The sequence below is a fragment of the Arachis ipaensis genome, chromosome B08 (assembly GCF_000816755.2).
Source record: "Arachis ipaensis cultivar K30076 chromosome B08, Araip1.1, whole genome shotgun sequence".
NCBI classification, from domain to species: domain Eukaryota; kingdom Viridiplantae; phylum Streptophyta; class Magnoliopsida; order Fabales; family Fabaceae; genus Arachis; species Arachis ipaensis.
This window is the reverse complement of record NC_029792.2, coordinates 123,446,890-123,460,655: the sequence shown is the minus strand read 5'-3', so window position 1 is coordinate 123,460,655 and position 13,766 is coordinate 123,446,890. Positions and strand designations below refer to the sequence as shown.

The following is a 13,766-nucleotide window of genomic DNA, read 5'->3' as shown; positions in this document are numbered from 1 at the left end:
ATCAAATTTTAGAATTCAATTAATCCTAATTTTATAGTTTCAATTAATTTAAACAACAAACAAAAACATATTAAAAAAAAACAAAAATCAATCGTTCTTCGTCTTCTTCAATTCCCCTAATCATTCATCCCCCTCTGAAGCAAAGGAAAACATATCAAAAAAAATAAAAAATCAATCTGTTCTTCACCTTCTCCTAATATCATTCATGCCCTGCTCCCCTCTGAAGCACACTATAATGGCAAAACCCTAACAATAATTGACTGCATTGATCTCGGTAGCTAGCCACCCACGAAATTTAAAGAACCTAAAGGAAAAGGAAGACTAAACCACTCAACTGGACATTTTTCTCCTCTATGGAAGTTCTTTGAATGCCCCTTCGCCCTCCATCGTCGAGCCCCGTCCAGCCGTCGTTGTCCAGCGCCTCTCCCTTTCTGGCGCCTCTCCTAGTGTGTCTGGTTCTGCCACTCAACAAACTTATTCCCATATGGCCAACAAGAGTAGAATGAATGAAAGGCAGATATTGAGTAAAAACCATAAAGGTATTGAAGAGATGTGGTTAGAGGTTCTTGAGAGGATTCAAGTTACTGGACTGAGAGAATTTTTGTATAAAGAAGGCAAGCTGATCTCTGTCAGTTTTGGAGCAGGTAAACATCAATTCCTCGCTGTTCATTTTTGCATGTTGCTTTGTGAAGAATTAGGTAAACTGGTTTATGTATTTGATTACACTTAATGTTAGTCAACTGAAGGGCCTTGTAGCAAAATGCATTGAAAACTTGCTTTTGGGTTCGTCATAAAGTTAACAGTGATTTTTAATCCAGTTATGCAGCTTTTTATTTGCTTTCATAAGTAGCTTTCTTTTTTGTTTAATGTGTTGATATTGTTGTTATTATTATGGTAGGTTGTTTATGTGTCTCCATCCTGTTTTTGTTGTTTGTATTGACAATTAGTTACCATTTATCTAATGATAGAGGATGCAATATTGTGCAGCTCCAACTGTACAGCTAATGTTTAGTTCTCAAATGACGAAATCCACGGCTGAGAAGTTCACAGGTCACATTTTACAAGCATTTGAATCTGTCCTCGGAACATCTGTAACGATAGAAATTAGATGCGAGTCAACTAGAGATGCAGGCTCAGCTGTTCAACTTCCTCTTACATTGCCTGCTACTGATGATAGTTCGTCACACATTAGAGAATTAAGTGGTGTCGGTGTCGGTGTCGCTCGAGCTCATCCAAGGCGTGAAATCATAGAAGAAGCAGCTTCTCCAGCAGAGCACAAGAATGATGCACATCAAGTTGATGCTCATGCAACATCTTACAGAAGTGTAGAAGGTTCAAGTATAGGGCAAGCATCAGCTTCCCAAAGAAATCCAATAGTTAAGTCTCACTTGGACTGCAGAAAGCTTAGGGAACAAGGTCAAAGTAAAAGTATTGTAAAAAGTAAGGTATCTCTTGCTCATGTAATCTAGCAGGCGGAAAGCCAGCAAATTGGGTGGTCGAAACGCAAAGCGGTTTCCATTGCTGAAAAGCTTGAACTAGAGAATCTGTATGTTGCTTCTTTATCCATTTTCTTTCAATGTGTACACTTTGTAATTCAAGGATGGTAGCTTGCTTAGAATCTCCATTAGCCTGGGTACTAGTAGTGTTTTTCTGTTTCAGTAAACTAGTAGTGTCTCTTTTGTAACTGCCTATTGATTCTAAAATTCTTACTCTGCAAGAAACTGGAACCAAGATCAAGGAGCTTTGATGATTGGACTTTTGTGTGGTTTAGAATTTCACAAATGAAATCTCGTTGTAAAGTATAGTTTCTAAACCAACAATAATCCTTTCATACAAAAATTTGTTTGTCACAAGTACAAACCCCTAAAATCTATAAACCGAAGTATTTAAACCTCGGGTCGTTCTCCCTAGGAATTGCAATAAAATGTCTTGTTATTGGTTATGGAGCATATTTTGGGGTTTTTGATAAGATACATGAAATGTAAATGGAAATGAAATTCAAATAACAAAAAGGTCTTGGCAAAGGTTGGTGGTCAAGGATCTCTATCCTAATCACTAACCACAACATGAGAATTGGAAAGGATCAACCTCATTAAGTCATCCTCTAACTAATAAAGGAAAGTTAAATGAGCTATGTCAATCCAAGTCCATGAGTCCTAGTTCTCCACCAATTCAATTAGTGAGATCTAGAGTTAATGGCTCCCAATCGTCAATCACTTGGACATTAGTAACTCAAGAGTTCCTAAGTTACCTTCCCAAGCCAACAGCACTAAAATCTACTCTAAAATCCAACCAAACATTTCATCAAATACTTGGAAGGCACAAAAGGAAAGCATAGTAAAATTGCAAGAATTAAAGGAATCTACAACTACAAAAGTAAGAGATTAACAATAAAAAGGCAAAACAATAGAAAAGTAAACTCATAATGAAAGAAGCATTTTAACAAACACATAGAAGGCAATAAAAGTAAACAACATGAATTGTAAGAAGTAAAGAGAGATCTAACTAGAATAGCAAGAGATCAACAATAGAAAAGGAAAACAATCATGAAACAACAAAGAACTTACCAATTGCATTGAAGAAGAAATGTAGATCTACAAAAGAAAGCTCATAAACTACAACTAACAATACAAAGGAATTGCAAGAGAAGAAGAATTCTACAACTACAAGAGAATAATTAAGGAAAGGAAAGGAAAATTAGAAGAGAGAAGAAGAACTAGATCTAGATCTAAAACCTAATCCTAATTCTAGAGAGAAGTGAGAGCTTCTCTAGAAACTAACTAAAGCATCATAAAACTAAAATAAAACTAAACTAATGACTTGATGATTCATCCCTCTTCAATCCTTGGGTTAAATAGCATCAGAAATGAGTTGGATTGGGCCCACAAGGCTTTAGAATTCGCTGACCACTAATTGCTTTTAATGAATCTCGTCCAAATCGGCACGTACGCATACATGCCGCGTGCGCACCCCCTAAACATGATGCAACTATAGCAAATCTTATATCATTTCGAAGCCCCAGATGTTAGCTTTCTAACACAACTGGAACCGCATTATTTGGACCTCTGTAGCTCAAGTTATGGTCGATTAAGTGCGAAGAGGTCGGCTTGACAGCTTTTGCGATTCCTTCATTTCTTCATGAGTTCTCCATTTTTACATGCTTTTCCTTCATTCCCTTGATCTAATCTTTGCCTCCTAAATCTGAAATCACTTAACAAACATATCAAGGCATCTAATGGAATCAAGGTGAATTAAATTTAGCTATTCTAAGTCCTAAAAAGCATGTGTTCACTCTTAAGCATAATTAAAGGAGACGTTATAAAACCATGCTATTTCATTGGATAAATGTGGGTAAAAGGTTATAAAATTCCCTAAATCAAGCACAAGATAAACCCTACAAATGGGGTTTATCAAGCTTACTTTGCTGGAAAGCATCAAGAGCAACCCGTCAGAAGGTAATCATATTTTGCATGATCTAAATTTAATGTTAGAATTCATACATGAACCTTTTTCCTTTGAAGTAAATAAAAATAATAATATTTTATCCACCATCAAGAATATATTCAAACTTTTCAGGCAAGATTATTAACTAAAAATACAGCAGTGTTGATGCATATGTTTGTAGTTTTTATGCTTTAGCTTCATATTTTGTGATTGTGTTGGTGAAAGTGCATATTTTTAGATTTTGTTTTGCATTTGCTTTGATTACTATACACATTATTGATTTATTTGATTGCATTGGCAGCTGTCCCGCTTGAAAATTCGAACCCGAAAACCAAGAGCATTGCTGAAGTTAGTCTCATGTGGGAGATGTCTCTCTTCAAAATCTCCAAGATAGTTTTGGGAATCTCTCAGAGGATCCATCCCACTGCCATTGTAATTTGTATTTGCCTGTATTTAGGCCGGTTTTTTTTTTCATCCTCATGTTATAGGGTCCAATTTCATAAGGCCAATCCTTATTTTCATTTAGTCTAATAAAAAGCATGTAGTTATATATCTAATGAAGAAAAATTAGGAATGTAGTTGATGTAGTTATTCCATTTTAGCGATAAGATGTTGTAGGAAATATGACATGAAGTCGGTCAGCAGGCGAGTCGTAGGAGCTACACAAATATAGCAATTGAGAGATCTTATATGCACTACTTAGTACTTAGTATACACTTCTCTTATATACCTATTAAAAGTGATTGATAAAAAGTGAGAGAAGATAAAAAAATTCCTCTTTTATATCATAAACGAAAGGTGTACAAGAAAGGTGCACAATAAAAGTGGTACATTTCTCCATTGACAAAGTATTAATGAGTGCCATATAGCAGTAGTAGTTGATAACATCAACATTCAAGCCCTGAGATGACCAAGACAAGCACTAATGATCTTATGATTAAAAAGGGAAAAGTCAATTTATATATATCTATAGATAAATAAGTTATTATAGCTTCATGCATCACTTAACAACAGTCTAACTAAGGGACTTACTTTGAAGATGTTGCTATGAAGGTTTCAGATATCCTGCTAATCCATCTCCTCAAGAATAACATATTTGCCAGCAAAATCTGTTGTGTGAAGCACTGCCACCTCGCCTTCACCAAAATGGCCCTTCTGAAGCTTTAGATATCTAAAATAGAAAAATAGAAAGAAAAAACATATAAACAAGCATAATAGAATTAAAGGAAAAAGAATTTTGGAAGCCAAGTTTGCTGATGACTTACTTGTACCAGTTGAATAAACTGACACCAAACAGAATAGTGCAGAGACCGAGTCCTTTCACCCATGTAAATTTATCATGAAAGTACAATACCGCAACCTACACATAAACAGCATATAATCAGAAAGGGCAAGTAAATCTACAATCAGCAACCGCAACACTAAGAAACCTCTATCCTATTCGAACATAACATGCAACAGTTATAAAAAATATAGTACTAAATTAATTCATATACTGAAGCAATGTAATCTTGACAAAATGATACCGAAAGGATCTGGTAATAAACATACAAGATTAAGAGGAACCACTGGATATTCATATCAAAAGATAAGAACAATATCGAAGCGTAGTTCATACCAATATGGTGACGGCCTCCTTGATTACCCCTGCTATTGTGACTGTGGCTGCACCGGTTACTGAGACCAAAAAATATTCGGTTAACACTTGGAACAAGAAAAAATATCATATAGTTGCCTGTTGAGACTATAAGTTTTAAGCAGAAGAGAAAGAAAAGAGAAGAAGAAAGATTATTAAACAACATGGACGCATTAGTCTAATAGAACATGATGTGTTTACAAGAGAGGAATACTATCTCTATTTATAACGAAGTGAAATCCTAATCCTAATTAAGGATTAAGGAAATGAGTGACATAATCAATCAGAAACCAAGAATTTATCAATGGAATTAAGATTTATGAATTCATCGAAGCAAGGCAGCAACTAGAGTTTAGTGGGCACTCTAATATTACTTTTAGATCAAGACTATACTTTAAGAAAATGCATGAAATGCCACTTTGATTCTAGACATATTATGTTTCGATACAAGGTTAAGGGGCCAATGCTTCATCCATCCTTCAAGTCTAAACAACTTCTACTTATGTGAGGTATACCACATATAAGAACCATTCCCAACCCAAGCAAAATGTGAACTTCTAAATTTAAGTTAAGCAATCATTATTTCAGGCATTCAATAAGCCCAACAACACATGAAGTCAGTATTTTGTATTAACAACTTCTGGAGAGGCAGCAGTTATGTATGAGCATGAGAATCCATCAACCCAGTTAAATAGTTTCCAGTAAGTAGCAGAACAAGAAAATTACAAATACAAGAAATAGAAAGCCTAAGATCATTATGAAACTATACTTACTTTTAAATCATGTGAAAGTTTTAAATTTTCTTCAAGATCGCTTTTTCTTTTGACCAACTCATTAGATGCAGCTGTGATAGCTTCATTTTGCTTGTCATCGACTGCCTAATAAACAAAAAATATGTGAATTTGGGAATTGTAGTTCAACAAACTGCTGAAAGATAACCATAAATAACAAAGACATCAATAGTGATTTACTGAGTGAAACATAATAGATTAGTGAAAGACACACATATGAGCTGAGTAACTTTACCTTTTTTCCCTGATCATGCAGCATATTCAAAACTGAGCATAAATGAACTTTTAATTATTTAAACAAAAGCTGCATCAACCAGCCCCTTCTCTCGGGTATAATCCAAATCACTCGAACTCACACTTCCACTTCAAAATTCCAGAAAAAAGGGAAAACCCCACTTGCACTAGAACTCCCACATCAAGAGGGAATGATCAAAATGCAAAGAAATATCCCTCAGAGCTAATAAATAAATAAGATAAAACAAAAGTAAAAGGAAAAATTTTCACTTCAAATCCCAACAGAGCTCAATTCATATATCAAAGATACTAATATTAGCTAATATGTATTGATTCTGAATCTATCTAATTATGATCAAATCAATCATAATGTCAAAATGGCATAATAATAAGCACCACTAGCGAAAAAATCATAAAACATAAAAGTAATAATGATGGTCAAGAAAACCCACCCTTAAAAATAATAATACTTATATCTCTAGTCAAATGGAGACATTAAATAATCCGGCAAACAAATACCAACACAAATGTAAACAAAATATAATTTCGTATGTCACTAGACGGTTCATATGCCCACAAGAAAATAATAAAAACAAAAATAATAAAAAATATCCTATGTTGTAAATCTAATTCTGTAGAACCAGCCCTAATTTTTATAAATTGATAGCACAAGTTATTTATTTTGCAAATAAAAGTATCATCTTCTTCTCTTCTTATTCTTATTTATGGCAACTTTTTCTTGCTTTTGTTGAACTTCAACTCTACAAATTGTACAAATTAAGTTTTCCAGAGAGAGAAGACAAGAATTCAACCATTCTCACAATGGCACCACTGAAGGATATCCTTAAATATGTTGGCTGGTTTATAGGTATAGTAGTTGTATAGTTGTATTGTTTCTAGGGAATATAATAAAGCGACTAATTTTCTAGATCAGCAACATAATAGATATGTCACAAAATTTGATACCATCTATCTACCAATATGCAACAATACAAAAGCTATGGGATCAAAGGCATACAGATCACTACGACTTAGTGAGGAATATGAAAGAATATATTCACACATCAACAAACAAAATTACTAGGATCAACAAACAAAATTTTGATACCCAATTTAAAAAAGAAACTAAAAAGTTAATTCCTAAAGTGGGTCACAAGATTTACATCCTTAATCATCACAGGACCAACCTCAGAGAGAAGGTCCAAGCATGGTGGTAGAATCTCTTTGGAAGCATGGATTGAGCCATACTAAACCAATAGGAGCAATTTTAACATGGCAGGAGCAATTTTACCATGGCAAGTTTTCATCTTCCACTCAATGAACAATTTATTAAATCAACCACAGCAAAACACAATATAACAATCAAAAGGTAGAGAACAACACCAAAACAATAATTTATCAAATTAACAAGTTAATAAGATCAATTAAAACTGAAAATCAAAATAACAAGAACAATTAACATTTTAAACTACAGCAAACTAACAACAAAATAAGAACTAGAAAACATACTAACCATGAAAACAACAATAAAAAAAACAATAACTGAATAATTAATACAAGAAAGAACAAGAAGAAGGGAAAAAATCACCCTAGGACGGAGCAGTTCTGAAATTCAAACAGTATAGGGAAAGGGAAGAGCTTTAAATCGCGACGGAGATGGTTGAATGGAGGCAGACAATGGCGGAACGATGGCTGAAAGGCCGCAGAACAGAGGCTGAATAGAGGCTCGAACACGCGGCGTAGAGGACTGAACAGAGGGCTAAGCAGCTCGAACAAGGGTTGGCCAAAAAGCGCAGAACAAGGGTTGGCAAAAAAACAGACGCAGAAGCTTGGCCAAAAAGGAGGCGGATGCGCGGCGAACAAGGGCGACGTTGCGCCGAAGCTGTAGCAGCGGCGGTGGCTGGACGTTGAGATGAATAGATGGTGTACACTTATTTTTCAATGAAAATCTCTAACTTGTCCCATGTATTCTTTTCAATAATGCCTTACTGGAACAAAAGTATAAATACCATCTCTTTGTGATGAGTGGGAAGCTTATCTTTATTATTTTTGTGATGCAATTTGACTTTTGACATTGGCTTGCTTTGATGAAATTTGAATTTCCAGCGTGTGGCTTCAGAACATGGCCTTATATTGGTTGACACAAAGTATGAATTTGGGAAGGCAGAGGACGGTTCAATTATGTTGATTGATGAGGTTCAGTGAATCCCTGATGTTTATTAGATTCTGAAATGCACTCCACACAATTTATGAATATAGAATAAAGTTTCATTTTTGAAAATTGTAGGTGCACACTCCTGATTCAAGTAGATATTGGATTGCCAATTCTTATCTTGAGCGCTTTCAAAATGGTTTGGAGCCTGAAAATGTTGATAAGGTGCTCTATATATTTTATTTTTTTACTTAAAGGTTTAGGGATATGTTAGCTTATTCTAAATTACTAGTCTTTGTTCTCTTCATAAAATATGGACAATTAAATAATCTGTTGATCTTTAAAAAATAAATTTTTAGGAGTTCTTGAGGCTGTGGTTCAAAAATCACTGCAATCCTTATGAAGATGAGTTATTTTTTATTTTATACTTGTAACTAACTAGATTGTATGCTTTAATAAGGTTTCAAATCACACTAACGAATCTTGTTTAGGTTCTTCCTGAAGCTCCTGAAGATCTTGTTTGCGAATTGTCTTGGCGGTATTTCTAAATCTTCCTCCTTTTTTTCCACTTGATATGTGCTTCTTTGTGATAAATACACAAATAAATTGCCTATAGAATTATGTGTTTCTTGGTTTTCGGAACCAGAATTACTTGAATTAATCATTCAATTTTTACACAAGGATGCTTCAACCATGGTTTTGGTTGCATGGCATGTCTGTCATGTCTAATCCTCATCCAAATAGATCTACCTGCTGCTTTATTTCTCCAAACCAACATGTAATCTTGTCGTTATACTAATTCTATTGGACAGATACATTTTCTTGTATGAGACTATAACAAAATCAAAGTTTGAAGTGCTTTCGTCTGAGGTAATCCATATGTTTCAACATTTCGTTTTGGCTATCTATTATCTGATAAAGTCATAGGAATATAACTTCATTTCCTTTTGTAGGAGCCAATACATGAGCGAATATCACGAAATGTTGCATCTGCACTGGCATCTTTGAAGTAGCCTGGGAATGTTGGGACTTTTTCAATTCTGTATTCTATAGACCCCTTTCTGAGGATATATTTAAAACTTACAAGCGGCAGAAATTCTACCAAGAAGTATTTTTTTAAATAAAAGAAATTCTACCAAGAAGTGTTTCATCTGGAATCGATGCTTCGGTTTACTCCAGTAGCCGGTGTAACAGTTTGGAAGCCAATTGGGGATCTGTTTCAGGTATATACACCTTTATTTTCGTAAAGAAAAACAATTTAGTCACATAGAAACATTATTTTTATCTAAAAAAACATTGTGTAGATCTTGTCTCTTTTGCATCAATAATATTGACCCATTGTTATACCTGTGTTGGGATCCATGTAAGTCATTTTCCTTCATCCTTATGTGATGTGATGATGAGTTTTACCTTGGTGTACAACATTTTGGCTATGATACAGTTTATTGATATTCGTATGCATTTTGAAAATGCCATAGTGATATGGTTGTCGATGTGTTGAATACTACTTTTTTGGCCCCTGGTTTCCTCACCTAAGTAATGCTCTTGCACTATGTATTAGGCTCTGTATGAAGCTCTAATGAGGCAAGAAGAACTGCTTGCTTACATTGACAGCCAAGAAGAAGCTAGGCTAAGGGTAAGTTGTCTAAAATCTTCTTAGAACACAGTTAAATCATATAGTTTCATTTTCCATCTGATTTCTGATAGTTCTATTTCCTTATTTCCACCTAATTTCTGATAGCTCTATTTCCACTGCATTGCATTCCTGTTGTGATGTAATACTCATTGTAGCCAAAACTCTCCTTGTGAAATTTAAAGGCTTTTATTTAATAGACTTGAATTTCATTCTGCATTTTTTCCTCCTTTTTTCTCCTAGGGATGGGGTTTGACAGTAACACTTGGTGTGCCAAAGGTGAAGCCTGAGATGTCAGCTCACTATGGACTATTCTTAATGGGAAGAACACTCGATGGATCTCTATTTGGAGGATGGAAACCTAAATCTGATCTTCCTTTATTAGTAGAGAAGTATGTGAACAAGGTAATAGCAAGAGTACCGTGATAATTTTGTTTGATCATTGCTTTGTCTATATTTATTTTCATGTGGAACATGCAAGTCCTCACTTCAAGGCCTCACTCTCTCATAACTTTTAAGTTCCAAACTCCAACCTACTTTTAATTTGATATTTCAGCAAGAAACATGTACTAATATGATGTTTAATATGCAGGAAATTCAAATTGATGACTACATAAGACACAATTTGCCATTTGATGACATTAACAATGCTTTTGATCTCATAAAGGAAGGAAAGTGTCTGCGTTGTGTTATTCACATGCCAAGATAATTCCTGTGGATTTCTATTAGTATTTTCTTTCAAGGAAAACGGTCCAAAATCCAATCATTGTAGAAGGAACTAATATAAGAGGTATTCTACTATTATAAGAGTTATTCTCCTTAATTCTTTTTAAAAAATTGAATTGCAATTCTTTAAAAAGATAATTTCTAGAATACCCTTTTTGGAATATGAAATATTTTATCATTCCTCCAAGGAATGTAGAAACTTTATCTGGCAGTTATAAAAAGTTACACGTCAATCTTTTAGCATGGCATAACTTGGTACTTAGCATTAGCATCAAAAGGATGTAAAATGGCAGCAACTCATTGCACAATAAAAATTAGGGAGACTGAACTATAACTATATGTATTTTAACCAAAAAGTATATAGGTTCTCTCCTTTAAAAAGAACACTAACAGTATTTTCATAAGTCAGAGTCCGATAAGGAAACTCAACATAGAGCAGCAACATTATATTATTTTCATCCATTGTTCAACTGAACTAAGCTAAAGGTTGTAATCACAAAAAATGAAACTACAAAAACACTCTTTTTGATATTTATGATAGATAATCAAAGATAGGATCCCCAGTGTAGAGGTGGAAGCACCTTGATTCCATGACCACCAACAGCTCCCCTGGTAGTTCTCAAGGGGCACGGTATGAGTTCATATCATCCTCCATTACTAAAAATGTATGCCAATACACTTAAAGAGTTTGCTTTTGCAAGTGCACTTTTCCCTTGTTGAATCAATTACCTAATCTTCAGTCAAATCTTCTCAACTTCTGAACTGACGGCACAGGATAAGTAATCTTAGACCAACTTTTCACATGACAACGAAGAGTTTGTTGTGAAGTCCAAAGCATACAACCCAGATACAAATATTTACAGTGAGAAAGGACGAAGACTGATACAAAATACAAAAATACTGGGCTATGTGAAAGGTCTATGCCACAGTTTTTCCAAGATCATCAGAACAATACAGTGGTTAATGTGCCCTTCACTGGACAAGTACAGTCTGCAAGCACCTTGAAGATCCCACTGCTGGTTACAACAGCAGACAGGAGACATTCCATTTAAGTCAATGTGCCCTTCACTGGACAAGTACAGTCTGCAAGCACCTTGAAGATCCCACTGCTGGTTACAACAGCAGACAGGAGACATTCCATTTAAGTCCCCCAATAGACATCAAGCTTGAGAGGTTGGAACTGAGGAAAGAAAGCATTGGTTGAATTTTTATCAGTGGTAATGAAAAATTCCTTTTCAGTTGGCATTATGCTCTGAATATTATCCTATAGTTGCAAAATTTCATGTTGTTTCCAAGATTTAGACTTCTCTGAACAATAAATAGCTTTATTATTACCAAACTAATATTGATAAAAATAAATAGCTATATTAACAGTTCTTTAAAAAATTGGTTGTGTTTTTAATTATTATTTATTTTTACATTTACAGATAAGCTATTCTTTCTGTGTAATACTCATTTAAGGAAAATGTAAAACTATGTATAGATAGCAGTAAGCTAAAAATTTAGTGTACAAAAGACTCATAAATAATGCAAGTGATATTCAAACTGAAAATATCATGCTCCCGCAAGAGCATTCTTCTTATGATTCAAAACATTCAGCAGATAGATTAACAAAGTGCCTAGAACAAAACATATCCCATACCTTGCCACCAACAATGCTCCAAACACCATCACTTTCTTCTTCAATCTCAGAGGCAGATGACTCATCAATAGATAACTTTAGAGGAGGATCCTGGCATCAAACATTAGAGTTGTCAGGAAAGGAACAACTTATGTTTTATGCCTAATTCAGATACTCAGAGATATGGAAATTACAAAACTGAAATGAAATTACGGTGCCATTTCAAGGAACAAAATTATAATTACCCAATCACCTTCATATGGTGATCTTTAATAGATGAAATAGAAGGGAAAACTTGAAAATTGTACACATAACCGTGTGAAATATTTCCATCTCCACCAATATTTGCCAAAACTATTTTCCTCAAATCATTTGAACTGGGTTCCTTATTTGATGACAGCGGTTTTTCTCCAACAATCTCTCCATCAATCTGTAGTTTCATGTGATTAGGGCAAACCTGTAATGACACAGATAGCTACATCATATATGTGGAATCGCAAGAGAGGGGGGGGGGGAAGTAAAGAGAAAAAGAGAGACAGTGGAAAAGAATTAGTGTGTCAAAGTAAAAGCAAGAAAAATGCCCTGTTATTTGCTAACTATTATGTGCTTAAAGGGAAGGTTTATCGTTGAGAAAATTGCAAGTCTTTTCTTTTTGTTCAACTTTGTTTACTTCTTGTTTTTAATTAAATAAAGTAAACACACAACATCGAATGCAAATTGGTCAATGTCTTAACAATAATAAAATGTAAGTAAAGCCAGGTCATAGTTATAGCTCAGTGATGAAAAGGCTATACACCGAAGAAACATACAATATATTGGACACAACACAATCCTCAAGTAATCATAGAAGATACCTCACATCCAATGTGAACCCAATTTTGCAATAGAAACTCAAAATTTACAGTTGCATATGCAACTTCTGTCAAGGAATTGATATTGCCAGTATCAGGAGCTTCTTCATGCAAGAGAAGAAGCAGTAGAAGATTAATTCTCTTGTGATCATGCATGTTGTGAATCCGACCGTGGCTACAAACTTGCATTATATATATATAAAGAAAAGAAAAGAAAGTATCTACACTATGTGACCTTATACCTTTTTAGAAGTTGCAGTTCTTTCAAAGTTGGAGTAACTGGACTAGCTTGTATCTCAGTTTTTCCTTCTCCATCTGTTTGTACAATTGAAAAAAGCATGACTGTTGGCACATATTATGTTGATACCCTACCATCTAAATTGAGTTGCTTCATATGATTGTAGATATTATACAACAATTGCAGCCATATGACACAGCATGTATATTATGAAGGCAAAATCCAATCTTAAAGTGTACCACTTCAATAACTAACAAAATTTTGGTTAAATTATTACTTTACTTGGCTTATGATGAAAATAATCAAACAGCTTTAGACTAATAAAGACCCTACTAAATTAACTGGTCAAGAACATTTGTATCCCAGGACAACTCTTTTGTTCAACGAAAAATATCATAATTTAATCTTTCAATTTTGTCAAGTCATTGTGAAAAGAAAAG

General features: G+C 34.4%; 4 protein-coding genes and 2 long non-coding RNA genes across 6 annotated transcripts; 4 read left to right on the top strand and 2 right to left on the bottom strand.

The window, feature by feature from the left end:
- LOC110266101 (protein STICHEL-like 3) lies at positions 350–1,493 on the top strand. Its single transcript, XM_021109999.1, has 2 exons — positions 350–644; positions 988–1,493. The coding sequence occupies exons 1-2, from the start codon at positions 485–487 to the stop codon at positions 1,467–1,469; spliced, it is 642 nt and encodes a 213-aa protein (XP_020965658.1). The 5' UTR covers positions 350–484; the 3' UTR covers positions 1,470–1,493.
- LOC107614511 lies at positions 3,410–4,023 on the top strand. The gene is made up of 2 exons (XR_001614477.2): positions 3,410–3,455; positions 3,746–4,023. It is a non-coding gene; the product is annotated as an uncharacterized LOC107614511 (long non-coding RNA).
- Positions 4,249–5,180, bottom strand: LOC110266103. The gene is made up of 3 exons (XR_002353043.1): positions 5,063–5,180; positions 4,710–4,804; positions 4,249–4,615 (listed from the first exon to the last, which is right to left on the bottom strand). It is a non-coding gene; the product is annotated as an uncharacterized LOC110266103 (long non-coding RNA).
- LOC107613527 (phosphoribosylaminoimidazole-succinocarboxamide synthase, chloroplastic-like) lies at positions 8,175–9,392 on the top strand. The gene is made up of 6 exons (XM_021110002.1): positions 8,175–8,301; positions 8,393–8,482; positions 8,617–8,667; positions 8,749–8,795; positions 9,070–9,127; positions 9,211–9,392. Exons 1-6 carry the CDS (start codon positions 8,287–8,289, stop codon positions 9,268–9,270), a joined length of 321 nt encoding a protein of 106 aa, XP_020965661.1. The 5' UTR covers positions 8,175–8,286; the 3' UTR covers positions 9,271–9,392.
- On the top strand, positions 9,418–10,642 carry LOC107611635 (alcohol dehydrogenase-like 6). The gene is made up of 5 exons (XM_016313542.2): positions 9,418–9,480; positions 9,819–9,900; positions 9,965–10,032; positions 10,134–10,295; positions 10,483–10,642. Exons 1-5 carry the CDS (start codon positions 9,418–9,420, stop codon positions 10,597–10,599), a joined length of 492 nt encoding a protein of 163 aa, XP_016169028.1. The 3' UTR covers positions 10,600–10,642.
- On the bottom strand, positions 11,522–13,244 carry LOC110265376. Its single transcript, XM_021108351.1, has 4 exons — positions 13,092–13,244; positions 12,491–12,694; positions 12,259–12,348; positions 11,522–11,722 (listed from the first exon to the last, which is right to left on the bottom strand). The coding sequence occupies exons 1-4, from the start codon at positions 13,242–13,244 to the stop codon at positions 11,522–11,524; spliced, it is 648 nt and encodes a 215-aa protein (XP_020964010.1).